The sequence below is a fragment of the Neltuma alba genome, unplaced genomic scaffold (assembly GCF_004799145.2).
Source record: "Neltuma alba isolate B1F8T4 unplaced genomic scaffold, ASM479914v2 tig00011711_pilon, whole genome shotgun sequence".
NCBI classification, from domain to species: Eukaryota; Viridiplantae; Streptophyta; class Magnoliopsida; order Fabales; family Fabaceae; genus Neltuma; species Neltuma alba.
The window spans coordinates 41,355-61,265 of record NW_021636346.1 but is presented as its reverse complement, the minus strand read 5'-3'; the positions used below and the strand labels follow the sequence as shown (position 1 = coordinate 61,265).

The following is a 19,911-nucleotide window of genomic DNA, read 5'->3' as shown; positions in this document are numbered from 1 at the left end:
AAAAATAGTCATTTCGAAATGTCTCTGTGAAACCAGAAGGGTCTTCTATCTGATTCTTCTGGGGTCAAGGTTTGAATCAAGAAGATTCGTCGTGATATAATGATGATTCTGGATTAGCGAGGGCTACTAGAATACGCAAAACCTGCATGATTCCAAATGATGATACAGAAGTGTAAGAATTTGGATGCGGCCTTGGTGGAATAAAAAATCTAGGGTTGGAAAATGAGTTGCTTTCCGTGTTGTGCAACGAAAGAAAGGACCAACCGGAAGACATTGCAGAAGAGCAGCAAGGAGTACCATGCTTCAAAATCTATAGCCTCATTTGCCAACATTTCTTTTAAAAGTGGTTAGTTTCCTCTTCATTTATGCAAATGGTGTAGCGGTTCTGTTTCTTTTTTTTTTTTTTAATTACCAAAAACATGAGCTAGATCGGTGGTTTCCCTTCCGTGCACAAAAAATTCTTTAGCACATTTTGTACAAGCTAAGGATTCAACGGCTAAGCTGACGGGCGAAGAAAAGATAAGAAAGAGAAAGAAAGAAATGATTGATGTGAAGATGACGCAAGTCCCTTAATCAAATTGTGTTCCATCATGAATGCATATTTGTTATTAATATTATATGTTTAATTTATTGATATATTGTTTGATACAATTTTATTGATATACAGCCAACATAATGAGGGAGAAATTAGATAATCATACCCATCATTATAATCAATCAACTACAATCCAAATGTCCACTCTCTTGAACTCTGTTATTTTCATCGGAAATTAGCAATGTAGTCTGGAATATTATTCTACTTCTCCCAATATGAAGGCCTGGAAATGAAATTATATATGCGTTGTGTTGGTAAGATTTCATTAAGCTTCTCGTACAAGTCACTTCTTGTTTGTGAAGGCTGCTCCATGCAGTATTAATTTAAGTTCTCTAATGATGTGCATTTCAACGGTACAGATGCGGCAAAATGCTGACGTTAAAGCATGTTGCTTATCTATGCTATTAGTTCTGCGGTTACATAATATAGGGTTCCGATTAATAAGGTTCGATATCCATGATGTTCTTTGTCAGAACTAAGGGATTTCTAAGATGTGTGAACAAATAAAGCATGAGCATTGATAATCACTAATGTGTCGCCACCTTATATTCATATTCATATTTAATTTGAACATTCTGCAGACGATTTGCATCATATTAATCCTTGAATATGTTCATTTGTTTTATATTATTCAGTACATCAGCAAAAAGAATAAACTAGATATGTCTTCCTTTCTCCCATTCCATGAAAGAATAGTAACGAGGTCGTTTTTGGTATATGATGATACATAGAATTCGAGGTGGCTCCCTTCACTAGTCAAAACTAAAAAAAGATGCCATTTTAATTGATAAACCTCCTTACTTATACTTCAATTAATGTTTTCTTTTGTTGTTAATCTTTATCCTTTTCTTTCCTTCGTTTTTTTTTTTTTTGGTGCCATAAGTTAGTGGGTTAGGGTCTTTGGGAACATTTACCAAAACTCACTATTTTTTAAACTTCCACAGATGCCAGCAGGCAAAGATACATAACGGAAGAAATTAAGAAGATTGGAAAAGGAAATATTACTGCTAAAATCTTCAGCTATCGAGAGCTATGCGTTGCAACTCAGAATTTTCATCAAGATAACCTAGTTGGCGAAGGAGGCTTTGGCAGGGTATACAAGGGATATCTGGAAAGCACGAATCAAGTATAACTATGCTATACTCTCTAAGGCTTTGGCTGATCATATATTAAGGATGAGATCCGTTTGAAGTTGTAAATAGTGTTTTTGACTCGTAGGTTGTTGCGGTGAAGCAACTTGATAGGAATGGATTTCAAGGAAACAGAGAATTTCTCGTCGAGGTTTTGCTTTTAAGTCTCTTGGACCACCCCAACCTCGTCCATTTGGTAGGTTATTGTGCTGATGGTGATCAAAGAATTTTAGTCTACGAATACATGGTCAATGGTTCTTTAGAAGATCACCTCCTTGGTAAGTAAAATGAACTTTTCACATTCTCTTTGCATAGTTAAGACAGTTTAGCAATGCATAAAAGAAATGCAACAATTTTGTTAGCTTCAACTATACATGTTTTAATGTAATATTATATGAAGTTTGAGGAATAAGTCCTCCTGGCAAAATAATAATAATAATAATAATAATAATAATAATAATAATAATAAATAATAATAATAAACGGTGTGTTAGCAATGGGGGTAAATTTATTGCCACATTAATTGCATTGTCTAAAGTGGCAAAGAAATTAATACTTGTCAGATAAGAACAGTGAGAGGATATTTTAATTTTTCATTTAAAAAACCACTCAATCTGTTTGCCCCGTCACTCATATACATTCGTGAGAAATATTTTACAGAGATATGATAATTCTTGTTTGGTCATATAATGGTTTCCTGACCCGGCCCGAAGTCACGTAAGCTATTCTGGAAAAGTTGCCTTGAAGCTTTAAGGGGGAGTTTGTTTCAAATTAGAAGAAATGATTTGAGCTGGGGAGTAAGGAAGAGTTGCAGAGAAAATGTTGAGATAAATATGAGGATGTGTGGAAAATAATCAATTTTTAGCTGATTTTGATAAGCTAATCCAATTAACTTTAGCTGATTTTGATAAGCTAATCCAATTAACTTATCAAAATAAGCCTCAAGTCCATTTTACTAACTCAATTATGATATACATACATATATATATTATTTTAGGCACATTGGCTCTAAATCTTCAATGAAAAAATAATCATGCATGTGTGTGGCCTCCCGCTGTAGATATAGATATGTAATTTTTAACAGGCTAGACCGGCTTTGGGTTAAAGCTTTAATAGATTTTCACGTGGGTGTTTGAGCACACGTTTACCCTTGCCTTAAAACCATCATTAGAAGGTATATTCCGAGCTTGATCTATGTTAACTTGCATGCAATCTTGTTCGCCATCGACTTCTTTCTGTGGATCTGACAAATTTCCAAATTAATTTGTTCCCCTATTAGTCACACTTTAATTTTCTTATATTTTGTTTATTAGAAATTCAATTCTTGGAGTTAATACTCGGATCTTTAAGCTTTGAGCCATGTTGATAAACTGAAAGTAGGGATGAAAATAAGTTAGACTAGATTAGGTTTTAGTTAAGTAGGCCTAAGCTTGCAATAAATATTTGAAGCCTAGCTTGTATATAGGTTTTTTTTTTTTTAATGCTTGAGCTTGGGCCTTCAAAAGGCCTGACAAGGCTTGAAACCTGTTTAAAAATCTACTTAAAATGTAGGCTTTAAAATAGATTTAAAAATTTATGTCTCCAAATTCATATATAACCCAATCTATTTAATTATGTCTTAAAAGTTTATAATCCATTCTCACTTGTAATATAAGAGTCTAGCAAGAAAAACCAAAAAAAAATGCATAGTGACAACAGTTGTCGGATCAAATAGAAATAAGAAAAACCAATCATCTATTAACTAAATAGATATATTTTATAAAATTAACCAAGCACAACTAGCATACTTCATTTGGTTTTCCTACATAAATTGGGCAAACTTTTCCTACTAAAATTATAATATTTCATTTAGGTATCACCGAAATAGACTTACAATAATTGTTATGCTTTAGCAAACAACAAAAATTAGGAGAGAGGAATTGAGCTACCATTACTATATTGAACGATCAAAAAAGAAAGTGGTAAAGGTGAATGAGTGATGAATGAAAAGGGACTGATCTTATATAGAAATGTTATGATGTGAAACTCAAGATCAAACTAAAGTTTATGATTTTATAAATAATTTATAAAATTGATTTATATTATATAATATATAATAACACAAATTTAATTAAAAAAACACGAAATAGGCCAAGTCTATAGGCTTATAAGCTGGGCCATAGGCCCCTATCAAGGACCTAGCCTATTTTCACCCTTAGCCAAAAGGAAAAAAATGATAAGGTAACAAAAAAACCAACAATGATAAATGATATATAATTTAGGAAGTGAGTAAACTAGCAAATTATATAGTTATTAGTGCGCATCTAAACTCACTGGGTCTTGAAGGTTTTTTAAAAAAAGGTCTTAAGCCTAAAACTCATAAATTGGACATAATCAATACACACACACACACACACACACACATATATATATATAATTTGTCACAAATTACACTATTCTCAAGTTATAAGTAACAAAAAAATCCATTGCTCATTCATCAACTTCATGAAATAAATGATCGAGAAAATATATTTTATGAAATCTTGTTTAGTAATTTGCATCAAGAAAATTATTTGACCCACGAAAAAATTGCCAGAATTAACTGAAGATAAAAAGCCGTTGGACTGGACTACCAGAATGAAAATTGCTCAGGGTGCGGCTGAAGGACTTGAATATTTACACGAGGTAGCAGACCCACCAGTGATATACAGAGATTTCAAGCCATCAAATATACTATTGGATGAAGATTTTAATCCAAAACTTTCTGATTTTGGGCTAGCAAAACTTGGTCCAACTGGCGAACACTCCCATGTGTCCACAAGAGTGATGGGAACTTATGGCTACTGTGCTCCTGAGTACGCGCTTACTGGGCAGTTGAGTACAAAATCAGACGTATATAGTTTTGGGGTTGTCTTCTTAGAAATGATATCCGGAAGAAGAGTGATTGATCATTCAAGGCCAACTGAAGAGCAAAATTTAGTCCTTTGGGTATTTCTTCAAACCTTATTGAATGTTAAACATCATCACATTATCTAGCCCATAATAGAGTATATTTGTTATTCAGTGATCATAAAGTTATAATTAATTAGCATTACTTTATCAGCATTTCATATGTTACTAGCTTTAATCCTTAATATAAGAGCTAGATGATTAGGTTGCAAGTATTAAGAAAATTAGTTAAGTTAATTATTTATAAGAAATAGGTGGTGTCCTTTCAAAAATACCATCATTAATCATGTGCAATAGAGTGAAAATGTTTTAGTATATCCATTTATTTTGGGGACTACCCTATGAAAAAATAAATAAATATAAGAAACAAAGAAAATTGTGATCTTATGTTTATAACCAAATTAAATTTTCAACTAATTCTTATATATATTTAGCACCAGATGCAGTACAATTTAAAAAAATACTCATCTGGTCCTAAATATAAGACTCTTTTTGTAGTGCAATTTACACTACAAAAAAGATTTTATATTTAGGAGTGGAGGGAGTATATATCTATTTGAATTTGATAAAGATATCTAGAATTATTTTAAGTGCAGCAAAAACTTTACGGAAAAAAGCCTTTATCATCTCATTGTGCTGTGTGTTTTTTCAATATCCTCTTTCTTTGTTCTTTAATCTAGTTATTCTAGTTTAGTGATCTCAGGCTAAAAAAGTTAATCTTTTTTTTTTTTTATCCTGCCATATCTCTGCGTCGAAAGTGTGTAATAACATGCAAGGAGAGGAGGAGTTTGATATTGAGACCTAGCTCTGTTTGTTGTTTTTTGTACTGGACTTTGATGAATACAGTTTACATTAAAAAAAAAAATTGTGTAATAACATGTCGACATTTGGCACATGAAGACCCTTTAAATGTGCACAAATTAAATTTTCGAGGCTGATCATGTTTAACGGTCAACGGGCATCAAAAGAAGAAAACAATCTGCTTTCCAGAAGATATTAAAAACAAATAAATACATAGTCTGTTGTATTTTTATTATCTTATTGAAATTTCTTTGCTATATTATGTTTACTGTTCAACATGCAACAAACTTTAAGAATCAACCAAAAAAAATTGAGGGTCTGTGGTTGGTGTTGCAATCTTCTTTTTCAGGCGCAACCGCTATTGAAAGACAAAAGAAAGTTCACATTAATTGCCGATCCCTTACTAAAAGATGATTACCCCATGAAGGGGTTGTACCAGGCGCTAGCAGTTGCAGCGATGTGTCTCCAGGAGGAAGCTTCTACTCGGCCTTTGATTAGCGACGTAGTCTCTGCAATGGAGTTCCTCGCTGAGAAGAATGTGAAAGGTGATGATGAAGAAAGTGATGAACATATTTTTTACTCTTCTACTGAGGATGACGACGGGGACTGTAGTACTGAAGGCTATGAATCTGATAGCATTCTTGATCGGAAGAAACAAGGTTACTAAATTAATACACATATACTACCTTCGGTCCTAATTACTAAATTAATACATGTAACTGCCTTCTGTCCTAATTAGAAGCAGAGGTAGTATATATATAATAGTTGCAAGTGAAGATTTTTTTCAACCAATCTGTTAATTTTCTTCATATTGCAGCTCACCGTTCTTGCAACTGACGAAACCTTTTCCCAGCCGCTAGCATAATGAGGATGAAATTTTGGAAATGCTGATTTAAGTAATCAGTATATCCTATATCTTCAAAAGAACTTTGTGAAGAAATCTCGCCAAAATGTAACATAAACTTTGCCTCATTTTACTAACATTTCTGGGACTTTCCCCCCAAAACTTATATGATATTATTAAAAATAAATTAAATTTTATAGATTTCTTTTTCAGTTTTAAAACTCAAAAAATCTTCTGGAAATAAAAATAAATTTCATACGGTTCTTTTGAATTGTGTTGAAATTATATAACTTATCCTTCAATTATTAAGGGAGGTTTGTGTGTATTTTGAAAATAAAAAAAATCCATAATTTGAACAAATTCAGAAAATAAACGCAACGCTTACGTAATTCTCTTATGATAGTTGAAAATAATTTTTTTTGGGCCTGAATGATAGTTGAAAATAAAACAATGAGCAAAAGAAGGTTATCCTAAAAGAACCTTGGATTTGCAAAAGCCCAAGATGGTGTGCTCACTTTTCATAATTCCATTTAGGCACTCTTTCGGTTTTCAATATAAGACTTATTTAACTAATTTAATTATATTAAAAAAGTTAAGTAAGTTAGTTAATTATAAAAAATATGAAAGATTTTTCTTAAAATACTATAATCATCTTTCTTTAATATTATTCCTCCCTCACTTACTTGATTATGGTTGAGAGAGTATTCAAGGGATAATTTAGGAAAAATTGACAAATATGAGAAATAGGTCTTATATTTATAATTAAAATTAACTCAACAATTAGGTCATATATTAAGAATCAAAGGAGTATCAAATATTAAAAGGTTAAAGTGTATTTTTAGTTTTTTAACTTTGTACAAAGTTTCAGTTAGATCTCTTAATTTTAAAAAGTATATTTTTAGTCATTTAATCCTAAAATTATTGGTCTTAAATGATATTTTTTATAACAATCATGATTTTTTTGGAAATTAAATTAATATATTAGCATTTGAGAATATTTTATCAACATTTCAAGCCTCAATCATTTTTTGTTAATAATTTTAGGGTCAAAAAACTAAAAATCTATTTTTTAAATATAAGGGACCAAATTGAAATCCTTCATAAAGTTGAGGGATTAGATATGGAAAATTTAGTGTTTTAATAATTTATATATATAAAAAGTAATTTTGAAAAAAAACCATTCAAACATTTTCAATTTTATTAATATCATTTTTCCACTAAATGTATTTTACTTGAATTCTATTCTTTATAATCAGTTTTTAAGCCTAATAATTTTAGTGTTAAAGGACTAAATGTATACTTTTCAAAATTAAAAGACTAAATTAAAACTTTGTGTAAAGTTATAGAACCGCATGTATACTTTAATCTTATTAAAAAGAATGTGATAAATATATAAAATACAAATTTCAATTCATATTTTTACTTTTATATAAAGAAATATATATATATTTATATGTAAGATTAAATATCAAGGAATCAAAAACCAGATTAAATACTGAACCAATTAACATATTCGGTCAATGGTCAATTGTGAGACTGAAATTGGACCCGCTATATTAAAATATTACTATTTAATTGATAATAACAAAATAGAACAACATTCACAAATAATAAGAGTTGGAAAAAGAGCACAGAAGCATGACTAAGTAAATTGAATAAAAAAAAGTATATATGTATATTTCTAGGGAAAACTAATCTCCCAGTCCTTATAGTTCTACTCAATTTTTAATTAAGTTCCTGTAGTTTCTTTTTGGGAAAAGTAATCTGCAGGTCCTTATATTTTCATTCAGTTTTTAATCAGGTCCCTCTAAATTTTTTATTTTTTATTAGATCCTTAAAGTTATCTCTGTTATAAGTGTTAATCCTTCCAGGGAGATTTCGCCTTGTCCTTGGATTGTAGGTGAGCCCAAACCCTTTCCAAAAATTTGCGTATCCAAAAAAAAAAAGTGTTAATCCTTCCATCAAGAGCTGTTAAAAGACGGCCACAAACAACGTTAAGACATGGTGAGTTGCCTGAATAACATCCAGGTGTTAAAGAAGGATTGGACAAGTATTATCCTTTGACCCAAAAGAACTCTTGCGGCCAATGGGTCTTTCCCCTCTGTAAGCGCGGGGTCAAGGTATGATTCCGTATGAAATTGTAAACAATGAAGTTTTTTCTCTCCTCCTGCATATATAATCCTCTCAGGCCTAATGGATTCTTTTGCCTCACCCTTCCAAGTACTTCCACTTCCACTGTAAATTCCATCACTGTCACTTCGGTCGTCATCTTCCGTTGCTTTATTGCTATCTAAAATCCTGTACAATTCATACATACATATATATCTATATATTTATATATATATATATATATGAATGTTTAACCATTGAATATGGCTTAGTTATAGAAATCAGAATGAAAGATGCAAGATATATGAATATTATATATACTTATTCGATCCCCATCAACACTTCCAAAGCCACCCTATTCTTTGGTTTTTGAGAAGAATTTTCAGAGCACGGCAATCATTATCTCCAAAGCACAAAAACTTAAACTGCAAAATTCTTTTTCGAGTGTTGAGATGGCTTTGAGCATATTTTGAGCATTATCACCCAAAATCGTCGTTCACTGCAGTCATAAGATGGGAGAAGCTTCGAAAGTGATACTGCATTGACATCCATAGGCGCGTAACTTGTTTGTTGTTTGGTTCAACTCCTCTTGGGTGGGATGGATTAGATGGAGATAGGCCTCTCTCTTGTCAAGCCGGAGAATGATCCTAATGATAGCTCCAATGACTTTGACGATGATAAGGATAATGATATATTCAGAGAGCCAAAAACCCTAACAACAATGGTAGAAAGGAGAAATTTTGCTTCATACTAAAGTCACTTAAAGCAGAAATGACAGTCACATCAAAAACCCCAAGTGCTGGAAGCTAAAGGAATGGGGACCATCAGAAGATTGCTACGAACATTCATCAGATATGGTCGCCGTCATGGCCTCACACTTCAACGGCCGTTACAAGGCGCCTTGTGTGTTTTAACGGCTTTTAGACGGAGGGATTAATTCTTGTAACAAAAATAAGTTTAAGGATCTAATAAATAAAAAAAAATTTAGAGGGACCTGATTAAAAACTGAATGAAATTATAAGGAGTGGCAGATTACTTTCCCCTTTCTTTTTTAATAAATCTTTGAAGCTTCCTCTGTTATAAGTGTTAATGCCTATCGTTAAATTCAGAGTTAATGAGGGCTGACTAGACTGTGATTCAGCATACACTAAATTTGCCACGTAGACTAAAAGATTCAAAACGTTTTGAATGCACCGAATAGCAACCTCGTGAAATGGGGGAGAAGAACGAAAGCATTGTCGAGAAGCAAAAGGAAGCAGGCTTCTACTTTAAACACAAGAAGCAAATCCTCCTACCACTATTAGAAAAAAGACTTTTAACGTCGCAAACTAACGGCGGTTCAGCAGAAAAACGAAATGGAAAAAAATGCGGTGGCATTTTTGTAAATAAGTTGAAGAGGGTATGACTTTCCACGGCGGTTTTTAAGAAAACCGCCGTGGAAAGTGTGTCTTCAAACCCCCGCGGCCGCTCGACTCTCTTCACTTTCTTTCTCATTTCTTCAGTGCGTCGTGGTCCCCCTCTGCCCCACCACCGTAAAACTGCCATTACCGGCCATTCCCGCCACTATCCCACCGTTTAAACTCCTCCATTGAGCTCTTGGAGCCTTGCCGTCGTGCACCGCAGTCCGCCATGGTCGACCGCCTCCCATTTCCGTCCGTTCTTGCTCAGCCGTGGTCCACCACCGAAAACCGGTCCTACCCCCCACTATCTAACCGAAAACCGGTGCGTTGCCGCCGTCCGCCGCCGCCTCACTTCGCGTTTGAAGCTTCTATGCTCTGTGAGTATCCTCTTCTTTCATTCTTTTCAATTTTTCTTAGTTTGTTGAATGTTTTAGCCATGAAAATCTGTTATATATGAAATGGGGTTGTTAGTTTTACATTGTGGTTGGCTTGTATTGTTCATTTTGCATTTTTTATGTGGTTGAACCGTTGATTGGTGTTAATTGGTAGGCATTAGATGTGAGAAAACCTTAATTCCTTTTTATATACTGTATTAGAAATATGTTTAAATGTTTGGAGTTGATTAGTTGTGAAGTTTTTAAATTTTTTTATAATTTTTTGATATTTATTTCGAATTTTTGATAATTTTTTTGTAATAAATATAAGAATTTAGTGATAAATAATCTGTTAGTTATTTTGTGTTTTTTTCCTTCGTTATGAATTTTGATTGATAGTAAAGTATTGTTTAAATAATCTGTAGAACAATGGATCGTAGTTGGATGAAAGCTAAGAGAATTAGCAAGGAATATGAGGATGGGGTTGAAAAGTTTCTTGAATTTGCTCAGAGAAATGCCCCTAGTAAAGGAGATGGATTGTACTATTGTCCTTGTGTCAAATGTTTAAACAATAGTCGACGGAATATTTCTGAGATAAAAGAGCATCTTATCTGTGATGGGATAAATTTGAGGTATACAAATTGAATATGGCATGGAGAAATTAGAAAGACTACACTGTCTGCAAATGAGAAGGTTGTGAATGAAGACTTTGGTGATAGAATTTCGGATATGTTTCGTGATATAAGGTCTGAATCCTCTACACAGTTTTCTTCCACCTTTGAAACTTTGTGTAGTGATGCAGAGACACCTTTATACCCGGGGTGCAAAGATGATTACACAAGATTGACAACCGTATTGAAACTGATGAATTTGAAGGCAAGAAATGGTTGGACCGATGCTAGTTTTACGGAATTGCTTGAATTGCTGAGTGATATTCTTCCCAAAGGGAATTCACTTCCGAAACGAATGTATGAGGCAAAAAAGATTTTGTGTCCGATGGGTTTGGAATATGAGAAGATACATGCGTGTCCTAATGACTGCATATTATTCAGAAATGATTATGAAGAGTTGAATAAGTGCCCTAAATGTGGGACTTCAAGATACAAAATGAAGAAAGATGATGGTGATTATAATGAGATGACCAAAGGTTCTCCTTTAAAGGTTCTGTGGTATCTTCCAATAATACCACGATTTAAGCGTCTATTTGCTAATGCCACAGATGCAAAGAACTTGAGATGGCATTTTGATGAGAAAATATGTGATGGAAAGCTTCGTCACCCAGCAGATTCTCCTCAATGGAAAACAATAGATCAAAAATTTCCTCAATTTGGTGGCGAGCCAAGAAACCTTCGGCTAGGGCTTTGTACGGATGGAATTAACCCATATGGTAATCTTAGTAGCACACACAGTGCTTGGCCAGTGCTCCTCGTAATTTACAACTTGCCTCCTTGGTTATGTATGAAAAGAAAGTATATCATGCTATCTTTGATGATCTCGGGGCCAAAACAACCGGGAAACGATATTGATGTGTATTTGGCACCTTTGATTGAGGATCTGAAGAAATTATGGGAGGAAGGTGTTGATGTGTTTGATGCATATAAACAAGAGACCTTCAATTTACGTGCCATGATCTTCACCACGATAAATGACTTTCCAGCATATGGAAATTTGTCTGGATACAGTGTTAAGGGGCATAAAGCATGCCCGATATGTGAAGAAGGCACCCACTATATGCAACTTAAACATGGCAGGAAGACAGTATACCTTGGTCACAGAAGGTTTCTTAGTCGGTATCACCCTTACCGTAGATTGAAAAAGGCATTTAATGGCTCACAAGAATATGAAATGGCTCCAAGACCATTAACTGGAGAAGAAGTTTATCAGCGGGTGGAGGGAATTAATGTGGTCTTCGGTAAGAAGAAGAAGAAGACTGCCAGTGAGAGAAATATATGGAAAAAAAGATCTGTCTTTTTTGATCTTCCATATTGGCGAAGTCTTGATGTGAGGCATAGTCTAGACGTGATGCATGTGGAGAAGAATGTATGTGAGAGTCTTGTTGGTACACTTTTGCATATAAGTGGAAAGACTAAAGATGGAATCAATACAAGACGAGACTTAGTCGAAATTGGAATAAGAAATGTCCTTCACCCACAAGAAAGAGATGGTAAGAGGGCTTATTTACATCCAGCTGCGCACACATTATCAAAAGAAGAGAAAAGAAGTTTCTGTGGTTTTGTCAATACTATTAAGGTGCCACAAGGTTATTCTTCTAATTTAAGCAAACTTGTTTCAATGCAAGATTTGAAGATAACGGGAATGAAGTCTCATGATTGTCATGTGTTGATGCAACAATTACTTCCACTTGCTATTCGAGGCATTATGAAAACCGATGTGAGAAATACTATTACAAGACTTTGTATGTTTTTTAGTGCCATTTGCAGCAAAGTCATTGATCCTGCTGAGTTGGATGAATTAGAAAATGAAGGTTATGTGATCCTCTCTCAATTGGAAATGCATTTTCCTCCATCATTTTTTGATATTATGGTCCACTTGATAGCTCATCTTGTGCGAGAGATAAGACTTTGTGGCCCTGTGTGTTTAAGATGGATGTACCCTTTTGAGAGATACATGAAAATCCTAAAAGGGTACTCTAAGAATCCTTATCGGCCTGAGGCATCAATTGTTGAGAGATATGTAGCTGAGGAGGCAGTTGAGTTTTGTAACGCATATCTTGACAGGGTAAAGGCAGTTGGTCTTCCTCAATCTCGACATGATCAAGGGAGAAGAAGCAAGGGAACACGGGGTGTCATAGTGAGGTCTATGTCAAGAGAAGTTGTAATGCAGGCACATCTATACATTTTAAACAACACGGATGAAGTTTTGCCGTACTTAAATGCTCACAAGAATATGCTGAGGAACTTGAATCCAAGAAAGAGTGACATGCAACTAGCTAATGAACATAATAAGTCATTTGCAGAGTGGTTCAAGCGAGAAGTGTTAAAAGATGGCAATCCTTCTGAGACAATACAGAGGCTAGCTGCAGGGCCTTCTTTTGAGGTTTTGTGTTGGGGTGGATATGATATAAATGGTTATTCTTTTTACACAAAAACCCAAGACGATAAGAGTACTATGCAGAATAGTGGGGTGATGGTAGTAGCGGAAGCCATGCATTTTGCTAGTTCTAAAGACAGAAACCCAATGTTGGCGGCAATGTCCTATTATGGAATAATAGAAGAGATATGGGAGGTTAGTTATACCAAGTTTAAAGTTCCCGTCTTCAAATGTAAGTGGGTTAATAGTAATGCTGTGCAAGTGGATGAAGAATTTGGATTTGTTTCGGTCGATCTTGAGAGGTTTGGATACGGAGACGAGCCATTTATTTTGGCAAGTCAAGCAAAACAAGTGTTCTTCGTTCCCGATCTAGCAAAAAAGAAATTGTCTATCGTGCTTCAAGGTAAAAGGCAAGGAGTTGGTGGAGATGATGGTGACTTAGAGCTTAATCTTGATGAAACCCCGCCTTTCACAGCTACTCGACCTAAAGCAGTTGAATTAGATTTGGTAGATGATGACTATGCTGTTAGAGATGATCATTGTGAAGGAATTTGGGAGGATAATCGTTGTAAGCCTCAAATGAATTTTTTGATATTTTTTTTGCTAAATATACTTAATAATATAATGTTTTATATTAACTTGATATTTTTTATTCTTACATTTATTAATTCCTTGTTCTTTAAACAGGAAATGGACGGATCCGGTCAACAGGGTTCTGGTGATGACAACTCTTTTACTAGCCGGAGAAAGGGTAGAGGGCCAACCCATATGAGGCATTTAGCTTTACGTGATGAGAGCACACAGCCTATGAGGATTACAGTGGAGTTTGATGATGATCTGAAGCCTATAGGAAAGGATGGGGCTCAATTTACTAGTTATGTGGGTTATCTCGCACGCAGTAAAATTAGCATTGACATTCCCTAACTGGAAGAAGGTGGACAAAGATTTGAAGAAAAACCTTTGGGAGGATATATTGGTATATTGTGCATTGTTTTCTCTACTTGTTTCAATTATAGTTGTTTATTTACTTTATAACTCTATGCTATTATTGTATTGCATGCAGCTGACATTTGATATTCCTGCCACTAAACAAATGAGAGACCGTCTGTTGAAGCAAATTGCTGAACGGTGGAGGGATTTTAAGTCCATGCTTACAACACATTATATTAATGGAAAAAGAAAGGGTGAGCATCCTAAGGAACGATATTCATTTATTAGTGAAGAGGCATGGGAGAATTTTGTGAAGCAACGTGAAGACCCTGCATTTCAGGTTTGGTTTCTTCAAACTTATTTTTTAATCAGGTCATATTTTATTTAACTAAACTAATTTTGTCGATTTGGTTTCATTGTCATAGGCATTGAGTCAGAAGAACAAACAAATATCTGAGCAGAATGTATACCCACATACCATGTCTCGTGCAGGGTATGGTGGGTTGGAAAGAAGTATGATGGAGGAACGACTGAAGAATGCACAGATGGCTGCTGCTTCAGATCCTACTGGCTACATGCCATCTATTGAGCGTCCTTCTCGCCAAGAAAAATGGAAGGCGGCGAGGATTAAAAAGGGTCAATACATTACTCCACAGTCTGCTGCTGTTGCTGAGAGGATTGTAAGTAATATTTAAGAATTATGCTTCATTAATTGTTGTTTTCAATTATCTTAAATTGAATTTGTTGTTTTAATGATATAGGATACACTTGAGGAGCAATTATCTCAAGGTACATTCATCCCTCAAGGACGGATGGATATCTTGGCCACTGCTATTGGAAAGGCTGACCATCCCGGAAGAGTCCGAGGGGCCCCTAAAGGGATTGGTATTAAAGAATTTTTTGGCTCTGCTTCACGAAGAAGCACCAGATCATCCTCCGCTAACATGGTATCTAAAGAGGAGCTCGACCAACGACTACAAGAAGAAACAGAGAGAGTTCGAGCTGAACTAAGTCAACAACACATGGCAGAGATGCAAAAGATACGTGACGAATTCGATGCCAAGTTTCAACAGACTCTGATGATGATGGGTACGAGCAGATTCCAGATGCCCCGAGTATCTGAACCTTCCCAGGTAATAATCACACATCTTTTTAAATCTTCTAAAGATTCATTTGATCCATTTAAACTTATTTAATGTTTCTTAACTAATTTCATATTATGTTTCAGGGTTCACCTGTGATAAAAAGCGGAAAGGGCAGTAATAATCAGACACAGCCACTGACAGTGTCTGACCCTGACCCTAGCCCTGACCCTGTCGAAGACAATGGGATGCCGTGTTCTCTCTATGTGGATTATGAAAATTCACCTGTTCATGTTGCTAGTGGTCGAGCATTCATGGGCACAACGATTCACGGCAACAAAATTCCGAGCAATCAAGCAAGGGTGACAGTGGAGAGGATTGTTCGTGGTCAGGGGGTACACCAGTGCCTAATCCTACTGATGAGGTTCGACTCTTGGCCCAAGCTAAAGGACATTTCATTTTGTGGCCAAAGAGACTTATTACAAAGCCAATGGTGAAGAAGGCGGCACAAAGAAGGCCACAACGAGCGCATCATCTGATCCTGTACTCTTGCCTCTTCCTAGTGATGTTGCGCTTATGTATTCCAGTTTGGAGGTTCTTCATTCCATGGTGCCAAACATGGATAAGCCTGTGACTTTCAAGATGCCGTTGGGGGTTGTGAGTTCAGATATAACATACGACTTCACCATTGACAAGAGGGACCTCGTTCAGTTCCTCAACTTTGAGGAGCTTGATATAGCCTTCATGCAGCTTGCTATTTTGTAAGTTACAATATCATTTTCTTATTACATATTATACTTCATGCATGTCCTAATGTTTTTTACTTGAACAACAGGCATTTTAATCAAATCTGTCGAAACGGAGGATTTGAAAGAACATATGGCTTTATGTGTCCTCAAAGGATACAGAAAGAATTTAATACTGTGGAAGCAAGGTCAATCTACATTATGACCGCAATGAGTCAGACCAAAAAGCTAATATATTTTGCACCTTACGTGGAAGGGTAAGTGTATTATTGTATTTGAGATATACAAGTTGTATGTGTCGGGTTATAATTAACATAGTTTGCCTTTTGCAGTTATCATTGGACTCTAATTGTTTGTGCCCCTTTTGACAACAAAGTTTACTGGTTCGATTCACTCTGTGGAAGTCCATCCGAAGAAACCAAAGATGTCATCGACACGTTAGTTTTTATTTATATATTTATTACTTGTGAAGTTTATACAAGCATGCTCTAATATCATTTTCTCTTATAATGTTGATAGGGCTTTTCATACTTTTAATGTCGTGGCGATTAAACAAAATAGACAAGCACCAACATGGATTCTTCCACAGGTATATGTTGTTTTGAACTAACTTTTAAACATTTTTGGATGAATTAAAGTTAATGTTTATAATCAATAATGTCTAATATTCAATTTTATATCTTATTTTTTTAGTACCGTTGTCAACAAGGACATGTTGAGTGTGGATATTATGTCATCCGCTACATGAATGACATAATTGAGACAGGAACGACTGAGAAATTAGACGAGGTATGTTGCATGACGTTCTTCAATTTATTTCACATTTTTGACTAAGTTTACTATGTTATTTTTTATTAACAGATATTTTAAAATACTGCGCCATATCTCATGGATGACATCAACTTGATGAGGGACACTTTGTCAACAACATTGGTAGAAAAAATTGAAATTTAGCTTTCAAATAGATAGGTTATTTCTCAAAAAAATTCATTGTTAGATGCTTTCTCTCGGTTCCCTCTTATATTGTTCATGATTTCCATTGTACAGAAAAGTAGTTACTTCTATTTCAGAATTGTTGGACCTAGCCAATACGTGTTCCTTGGTAACCACTTAGTTCTATTATATTGGCCGGTTTCCCTATTTTCGAATTGTGTAAAAAAAAATTTCATTGCTGTATATTAACTAGCTAATTGATCTTGTTCTGCGTGATCTACACTGCCTACATTTGTTTGGAACTGTAAACTGCACGGTGGTAAACACGAAAATAAAGTAGAATTTAAAAAAAAAGCATTTTTAATGGCGGTTATACATATAACCGCCGTTAAAATCCTTTTCCACGGCGTTTTATTTATAAACCGCTGTGGAAAGTAAAATTTCCACGGCGGTTTTGTATTTAACCGCCGTGGAGAATGGACTTTCCACGGAGGTTAAATATAAAACCACCGTGGAAAGTCCACTTTTCACGGTGGTTAAAAACCGCCGTGTTTTCCTTACCTTTCAACGTCGCCTTTAACAACTTCGCTTTCAAAACCGCCGTTAAAAGCCACTTTTAACCGTCGTTAAAAGCCTTTTTTCTGGTAGTGTACAATGGACAGATGTAGGGGAGATATGGGAATTCCATTAGGGTTGATGTGTTTGTTCCAAGCATCCAGTGGCTGAATGCTACAAACTTTGCATCGGCGGAGTTCTCTTCTCTGGTTTAATTTGTAAGATGACAATGTGCTATAGTGGAACACGAGGAAACGAGCTCTAACACATGTAATAACATATTTCTAAGAGTTTCTTGGAAGAGCAAACATTTGTTTGTTTTTTAAGAAAAAATCTAGGAAATTGAAGTTGTAGTATGATGAATAGATCGGAAGTGTCACAATCATATATGTGTGAGGATTAGAGATGGCATTTGGTTTGTCATTCACAAAACATGAAGATGTAAGAGGAGGACAGGTATAATAGGTGGGTGGTTTTGTTTGCATGGTCGTTCGCAATTTGAATTTGGTTTTTTTGAGTAATTACAATGGTGATTTTTTTTTTGTTTCTTGCTTTTAGAGATGCTCTCCATCTTGCTTAATTCCATATCTGAAAGTTTTTTTTTGCCTTTACACAAATTTATTGTGAGATTTCCTACTCTTTATTATCATTGTCAAACTCGATCCCTATCTCCCCAACTTCTCCACTCTGTCTACTGAAGGAGGCTCGATTTCAATATTTCAAGAAGAAGCTTGACTCCTTCTACTCAAGCTTTTGCTTCCTGAAAATGCTTGTTTTTCCCTCTTCTCCCTCCTGGAGGTTGCTCTTTGCCTCTTTGGCAACTTCAGAATCTTCTCTTTTTTCAATTTTCAGTCCATGTGAACAGTTTAAGGTATACTAGATCATGGTCTAGTCAGCACTCACTCACACCTTTAGCTCTGAATTTAACGGAAAGGATTAACACCTAATAAGAGAAGAAATTACAAGGACTCAATTAAAAAAAACTGTAAGAACCTAATTAAAAGTTGACTAAAATTATAAGGACTAGAAAATTAGTTTTCTAAATATATGTGCATATAAAAATGATAGAACCGGGTCGCGCGCCCATCGAACTACAGAATTCCACATGAGAGTATTATAGCCTTTCATTAACTTATGTTATTTAAAGTTTTCCTTGTATTGCAAACTTTCCATTATTTTTTTTTTCAATTGGCATTCAAGTTATGTTTTCGTTCAAATTTAACTATTTAGACTACGATTTACTCAAAATTTTCATTTGCAGTGTTGTTCGATATTGATAATTGAATTAATTAAAATGTATACTTCTGAGTATACGTTTATATAAAAAATGACAACTAACAAGAGCACAGAAGCAGAAAACAGGTAAAAGAAGAAGGTAGAACTTGCGGCTGAGTCTGCGATCGTGAAGGAAATGACAACTCGTGAGTCAGATTGAAGAATAAAACAGCGAATGAAGGATTTTGGTGACTTTCGACCTTGGCAGAAAAGAAAACTCCAGCGACGATGCAGTGAAGATTGATGAATGATGATTAAAGTCTGTAGATGAGAGGCTGCCTCCTAGGATTTCAGATTTGGGGGAGGGAAAGAGAACAAGGTGAATGGCTGAACATGACAGAGTGCAAAGACATTGTCCTTCCCTTCAATTCAATTATATTTAGTCAATTTTTTTCTAAATATAAAGACGTCATTTTTTGAAAGTGAAAGATTAAAAATATTAAGCCAAGTAACTCATCTCGACTATTAGGTTACTCGGTTTTTACCGGTTTGATCCTTAGTCAGTTTTTGTCCTAAACTATACTAGACGATAGATCAGTTCAGTAGTTTTTTTGTTAGTTGAATAGGTTAGTTTAGAAGCACCTATTTGCAAGGAAGAAGATGGCTCATCTTTGATGGGAGCAATTGTGGCCTCAACCAACCGAAAAATTGTTGTGCCGTAAAGTTGTCAACAAGGACCAGCTTAGTCCTTTAAAACACATATACCTTAAAATTATTGAATTATTAAAGCCCAGTCCTTGGACATGCAGGCTCAGAGCTTAAAAGGGCTAGCCCTTTTATGTTAATTTTTAAAATTTAAATTTTTTTAATTATTTTAAAATTAAAAATAAATCTACAAAACTTAGTAAATGCCAATAAACTATTATCCAAAATAAAAAAAATCAAAATCTAATGAAACAGGAAAAGCAAAAAGATAAAAACCTAGCAATTAAAGATTAACAACATCAATATAATTATTATCTTTATCTTCGTTTTCATTAGTATCATTAAGATCAGCAATATTTGATTATGTTCTTCACTACAAGTGAGCTGTTATTCAGTGATAACAATATTAAGGTTTTTGTCTTCATTTCTCTTATTTAAAATAAAACTATGCAACAGTTATGAATATAAATGAGAGTCTAAACATTTATTCAAATAAGTAAATTTTTACGTCTT

The 19,911-nt window shown here is 34.7% G+C and overlaps 1 protein-coding gene across 1 annotated transcript; it reads left to right on the top strand.

Moving 5' to 3' along the window:
* Positions 1 to 222: 222 nt before the first annotated feature.
* On the top strand, positions 223 to 6,121 carry LOC114717193 (probable serine/threonine-protein kinase PBL23). Its single transcript, XM_028902290.1, has 5 exons — positions 223 to 346; positions 1,540 to 1,721; positions 1,814 to 2,003; positions 4,301 to 4,716; positions 5,804 to 6,121. The coding sequence occupies exons 1-5, from the start codon at positions 223 to 225 to the stop codon at positions 6,119 to 6,121; spliced, it is 1,230 nt and encodes a 409-aa protein (XP_028758123.1).
* The last annotated feature ends 13,790 nt before the right edge of the window (positions 6,122 to 19,911 follow it).

Bases quoted from the DNA above. Each gene is read 5' to 3' on its own strand.
- LOC114717193 (XM_028902290.1), top strand. From the start codon at position 223: ATGAGTTGCTTTCCGTGTTGTGCAACGAAAGAAAGGACCAACCGGAAG. The intron at 347-1,539 runs GTTAGTTTCCTC...AAACTTCCACAG, and splicing joins CAACATTTCTTTTAAAAGTG to ATGCCAGCAGGCAAAGATAC. The intron at 1,722-1,813 runs GTATAACTATGC...TTTGACTCGTAG, and splicing joins ATCTGGAAAGCACGAATCAA to GTTGTTGCGGTGAAGCAACT.